General features: G+C 46.4%; 1 protein-coding gene across 1 annotated transcript in view; it reads right to left on the minus strand.

Annotated features, from left to right (window-relative positions):
* Window positions 1–258: 258 nt before the first annotated feature.
* The window catches only part of LOC140301459 (uncharacterized), a 36,162-nt gene continuing 30,289 nt past the window's right edge, over window positions 259–6,131 (minus strand). Inside the window, exon 9 of the mRNA XM_072379908.1 lies at window positions 259–1,597. Coding sequence (XP_072236009.1) covers window positions 966–1,597 — 632 coding nt within the window. The 3' untranslated portion in view covers window positions 259–965. The remainder of the gene's footprint in view (window positions 1,598–6,131) is intronic.

Raw genomic sequence — 6,131 nt, forward strand, 5'->3', positions numbered from 1 at the left:
TTTCACTTATTAATTCTCTGAATGTAAAGCGCTTTGTTGTTTTTAAACGTTCTTTATAAATATATTTGGATCGGATTGGATTGTAAGTAGCAGAAATACCTGAAAAAATGGTGGAGTTTTCTCCCTTTTGAACATAATAAAACAGACGCAAAGTGTAATGAAAGCGAGACTTTTAATGGTTTTGTGCAGTTTCACGTTTGTACATTTGTTTAAATGTAGTAAACTTTTTGTTTTTGTATAAAAACTTAAACAGTGTAAAGCAGAAACCACAAAGCTGTGATGAAAATGATTTAAATTTAGGATATTGATGATGTATTCGCCTCATGAATCGGTCTAAATGAGGGTGATTATCGGCCGATATTTACAGTAAAGCAAAACAACGTCAAACACGTCCAAAATGTTAACATGTAAGAGGCAGAAGATGGTTGCATCTCGTCCATTTTTACAGTAATTCTGTGTTAAACTTGCAGGTAATTGACTCTTTTACTTGTTTGTGTGAGAATAAACATCTAAAATATAACAGTTTCCTGTGTAAAGGAGGACAAAATACACCCTCGTTTGCACTCTTTTCTCTTAACTCCAGGGAATAACTGGCTAAATGCAGGAGACTTGAGATATTTTGAGTGCAGCTTCAGTGAAATTTGTGCTCCGAATCAACAGTAAATGTCAGCGGCTGAGAATCAAACAGCCCACTGATGTTTTATAATCAGGAGGAAGGAGCTCGAGACCGAAGAAGCCGGCAGGAAACACACCGTCTTCATTAAAGTCTGGCTGGGACTCTCTCCGTTCCTTTTTAATCTACAATCAGCAGCTAATGACATCTAATTGGTCCACATCTGTTCTATGAAGGTTGTCCAAAGGCAAACTGCAAATGCTGATAAATTTGGGTAAATGTGGATGAGGTAGGTTGAAGGAAGGTGGATTCACTCCGTTAAGAATTTAACCGGAATGTCCCCCAGCTTCGCTTACATCGTGTTTATCTCAACAGTTTGGGCCACAGAGCAGAGGCCGCTCGCCTCCTCCTGTAAGATCAGCAGCTCCCCCACCGCCTGCTGCCCCTGGACCATAATGCACTGCTCTGCTCCCTGTGATATCACCACCTCCACCAGCTCCGGCTCCATCGCTTCGGGCAGCGAGCCGTCGGCGGTGAGGAGCAGAGGCGTGGAGCTCGGGGCTGACAGCTCGTCTGTGTGGACGTACAGGACGGCGTGCTGGACGGCGCCCGGAGCTTCGTCTCCTCCAGGCAAAGTCTGAACTCTGCTGAACTTCGCCTCCCTTTCCACTTCCTTTCCTCGCCTTCTTCTCTTCGCTTCACCGCCGTCTTGCGGGTTCTTCTTGGGCCGGCCTTTGATCGGCTTCTGGTGACTCAGGCCTAACGCCACCAACTCCTGCGCGGCCTCCTCCTTGCTGTGGTCCGCCTCCTCGCCGTTCCCCCCCCCCGCCTCGCTCAGAGCTCCTGCCTCCGCCTGGTGCTGAGCTTGATGCCTCAGCAGACTCTGCCTCACGGTGTAAGAGGCGCCGCAGTGGCAGCTGTACGGCTTCTCCTTCAGGTGGGCCGCCCTCACGTGCCGCCTCAGTTTGGTGGCCAGCGTGTAGCCTAAAAGGAAAGAAGTGGAAAAGTCTGAGAAACATCAAATAACACATCTAATTCTGCTTAAATTCCTGGGTTTCTTTTCTGCTCTTTCTTACATTTAAATTACATTTACAGAAGAAAGAAGCTGCTTCTCTCGTCTCTATAAAGCTTTAACTACAACCATGTTACATGGAAAAGTGGAGCATCATGATTATAACGAGGGAACATAACAGCCTGAGCAGTTTACCTTTCCTTTATTATGTTGTTTTGACTTCTTTCCAGTAGTTAAAAACAGAAAGAACCAAAACCAACACAACAAAACATCCCAAACTAAGACTAAACTACGGAGGAAAGGAAAATATCTCCACTTTGTATCTCTCACTATACAAACTGAGCTCACTAACTTCTACATAAACGGGAGAAAACGGCTGCATTCAGTTTAAAATACAAACATCTACAAGCAAAAAGTCTCCGGTCTACATAAAGACAGCTACATTGCTTACTTCTCACCTTAAATCGGTTCAGAAATAGATTTTAGCAGCATGTTAAGGTCTGTTTCTGTGGCAGAAGGCGTCGACTAATGCTCAGATTTCATTGATCAACTTATCTGATGCTGGAGGAGCAGCCCAGCTAACCAGTTCTTCCTTTTCCAAGCATAATATCTTAGATTCCTCTCCTAACGTCGCAGGAGACGATGCGATTGGAGGAGAAACACAAAGGCAGAGATGTTTGGGTACCTGGTACAACTCCACAGATTTTAACGATTCATCAATTCTGCTTTGGATGACTTCGTCATGACTGAATATTTGTGTTTTACAGTGAATTTATTCATTATTCAACCCCATAATGATGTTCTTAAAGCAGTTTTTATGGCCTAAAGTGGAGTTGAAGTGTAATTAAGCCTTTTTTAACTCTATAATGATCCTTCATTTGCTTTATCTGTGCTGCACATACACTCAGTGCCCACTTTGTGAGGAACAGCTGTTCAACTGCTTGTTAACACAAAGCTAATCAGCCAATCGCATGGTGCAGCTCAATGCCTTTAGGCATGTTCCTGAAGTTCAAACCGAGCATCAGAATGGGGAAGAATAGGGATTTACGTGACTTTGAACGCAGCATGGCTGTTGGTGCCAGACGGGCTGGTCTGAGTGTGTCAGAAACAGCTGATCTGCTGGGATTTAGACCCACAACCACCTCTGGGTTTACAGAGAACGGTCCGAAAAAGAGAGAATATCCAGTGGAAAGGCCTGTGAGAGGTCAGAGGTCAATGGGCCGACTGGTTCCAGATGACAGGAAGGAAGCTCAGCTGCAGCATTCAGATGGTCAGAATTACAACATGAAAGCATGGATCCATCCTGCCTCGTATCTACGGTTCAGGCTGCTGGTGTAATGGTGTGGGGGGGATGTTCTGGGCACACTTTGGGCCCCTCGGTACCAGCTGAGCATCGTTTAAATGCTGCAGCCTTCCTGAGTATCGCTGCTGACCGTCTCCATCCCTTTATGAGCTCAGTGTCCCATCCTCTGATGGCTGCTTCCAGCAGGATAATTCACCATCTCACAGAGCTCATATCATCTCAAACTGGTTTATTGAACATCTCAATGAGTTCCCTGCACTCCAACGGCCTCCAGTCACCAGATCTCAGTCCAACAGAGCAGCTTTGGGAGGTGGTGGAACGGGAGATTCACATCCCAGATGTGCAGCCGACACATCTGCAGCAGCTGCTTGATGCTGTCATGACAACATGGACCCAAACCTCTGAGGAATGTTTCCAACGGCTTGTTGAAGGTATGAAACGAAGAATTAAGTCCGTTCTGAAGGCAGAAGGGGGGCCAACCTTTGACTATGAAGCTGTACCTGATAAAGTGGCCGACAGCTGTGTTGGGACTGGGCATAAAAACAAATGACTGAAACAGGGTGAGGGTTACTTTAGAGCAGGGATGTCAAACTCCGGTCCCCGAGGGCCGCTGTCCTGCAGGTTTTAGATGCTTCCCTGCTTCAATGCACCTGATTCAGATGAAAGGGATCCCTTCAAAAGGTTGTTACATTCTGCACAAACCAGCCAATGAGGCATTGATCTGAATCAGGTGTGTTGGAAACATCTAAAACCTGCAGGACAGCGGCCCTCGAGGACCGGAGTTGGACATCCCTGCTTTACTTTAGAGGAATAAGGTGTCATGACCCTTTTTTTTACATCATGGATGCCAAAAACAGCTCAACATCTGTCCTCCAGGAGCATTTCAGGACAGAAACATTGATGGACTCTCTGGTCACAGGAGGACAGAAGAGGCGCGAATGAGAAACGAGAAGAACCACCGAAGAGCAATTTCCTGTATCTCAGTCACATGGTTTTTTATCACTGACACACGGGTCTATTGATTCCAGTCAGAGCGGCCTGCGTCTCAGTGGATCCTCTTAACAAAGAGACATAGAGATAAAAACACAAAGCACATCAGAATTCACTTCCAGTGAGCACTAAACTCGATTCCCACATTGTGTGAGCTCGTAATCTTCAGCCGTGAATATTTCCTCAGAGTTTAGCCCAACAATGGCACTGAGGGGCTGTTTGGCAGAATCTGTGCCGATGTTGGATAATATTGAGATATTTTTCCAGACTCATCATTAGAAGATGAAATGTGGTCAACGGAGAGGAAAACCTGCAGTTGAATTTGTCAAATGAATTATGAATGAGGAGCTGTGTGCTGAAAACAAGCTGCTGCTGGACATAGTAATGATCTGGACTTTATATAACCTCAGAGGCTGCTCCATCGTCACCTCAGTCCGACTCCAGAGGTGCTGGAGACATATTTACGTCTCCATGTGAAACCTCGGTTATATTTGAATCAGTGCCTTAGTTTCACGAGTGCAGATTCCTCTGATTGTCTTTAAGCCGACGCATCACAGACCTGAGAAGGGGATGAAAACTGTTTAATAATTAGGTATAAAAACGAACTCGTGTATAAAACAGATCAGTGAATAAACAGTAAATAGATTTCAGACCCTGGAATAAGGAGGGAGAGTTGTTGCACATGCAAAGCAGAGCACAGTCGTCTCTTTCTACCATTTAGCAGCTGGTAGAAGCTGTTTCTGAACCTCACAGTCCTGCAGAGCAGGCTGCTGCATCTCCTGCCCCGAGGACAGGGGGAAAAGGATGGATAGCCTCAATAGATGGCAGCGTGAGCTGATCTTCTCAGCCGCTGTCACCACTCTCCTCAGGGCCTTTCTGACTGAGGTGCTCATGCCAGAGAGTGAGATGTTTCTGTATTTATCAGACGCTTTTATCCAAAGCGACTTACAAATGAAGATATAACAGCTTTATAAAAGCTAACAATAAGCTACATAGAAGGAACCCAGGAGTCCGACTCTGTCAGAGGGGACAGAGTAGAGATAGGGTGCAGGCATAGAAGGAAGTGCAGAAAGATAAAGTGCAGAGATAGAGGGGGTAGGGAAGTACAAGGTAAGTGCTGGGATAGGAGATGCTCTCTGAAGAGCTGGGTTTTCAGGAGCTTCTTGAAGATAGACAGGGACGCCCCTGTTCTGGTAGCGCTTGGTAGGTCATTCCACCATCGTGGGACGACACATGAACAGAGTTTGGATTGTCTTAGGCGTGGTGTAGGAGCTGCTAGACGACAATCCTGGGACCAACGGAGGGACCCAGTTGGGACAGAAGCCTTTGCAAGAGCATTCAAGTAGATGGAGCCGTTCCATTAAGCTCTTTGTAGCTAACATCAGGGACTTGGATCTGATGCGGGCGGCTAAGGGCAGCCAGAGGAGCTCAATGAACAGAGGGGGGACGTGTTCTTTTAGGCTGATCCAAGACCAGACGCACCGCCGCGTGCAGAGGTTTCACAGGCTGGAGACCAGTTAGGAGACCAGTTAGGAAACCAGTTAGGAAACCAGTTAGGAGACCAGTTAGGAGACCAGTTAGGAGACCAGTTAGGAGAACAGTTAGGAGACCAGTTAGGAAACCAGTTAGGAAACCAGTTAGGAGACCAGTTAGGAGACCAGTTAGGAAACCAGTTAGGAGACCAGTTAGGAAACCAGTTAGGAGACCAGTTAGGAGACCAGTTAGGAAACCAGTTAGGAGACCAGTTAGGAAACCAGTTAGGAAACCAGTTAGGAGACCAGTTAGGAGACCAGTTAGGAAACCAGTTAGGAAACCAGTTAGGAGACCAGTTAGGAGACCAGTTAGGAGACCAGTTAGGAGACCAGTTAGGAGAACAGTTAGGAGAACAGTTAGGAAACCAGTTAGGAAACCAGTTAGGAAACCAGTTAGGAAACCAGTTAGGAGACCAGTTAGGAGACCAGTTAGGAAACCAGTTAGGAGACCAGTTAGGAAACCAGTTAGGAGACCAGTTAGGAGACCAGTTAGGAAACCAGTTAGGAGACCAGTTAGGAAACCAGTTAGGAAACCAGTTAGGAGACCAGTTAGGAGACCAGTTAGGAAACCAGTTAGGAGACCAGTTAGGAGACCAGTTAGGAGACCAGTTAGGAGAGCGTTGCAGGAGTCAAGGTGGGAGATGACCATGGCCTGCACCAGGAGCTGGGGGGCATGTTGGG

Source organism: Leuresthes tenuis, unplaced genomic scaffold (genome assembly GCF_036924035.1).
Source record: "Leuresthes tenuis unplaced genomic scaffold, fLeuTen1.0.hap1 SCAF_2, whole genome shotgun sequence".
Classification (NCBI taxonomy): domain Eukaryota; kingdom Metazoa; phylum Chordata; class Actinopteri; order Atheriniformes; family Atherinopsidae; genus Leuresthes; species Leuresthes tenuis.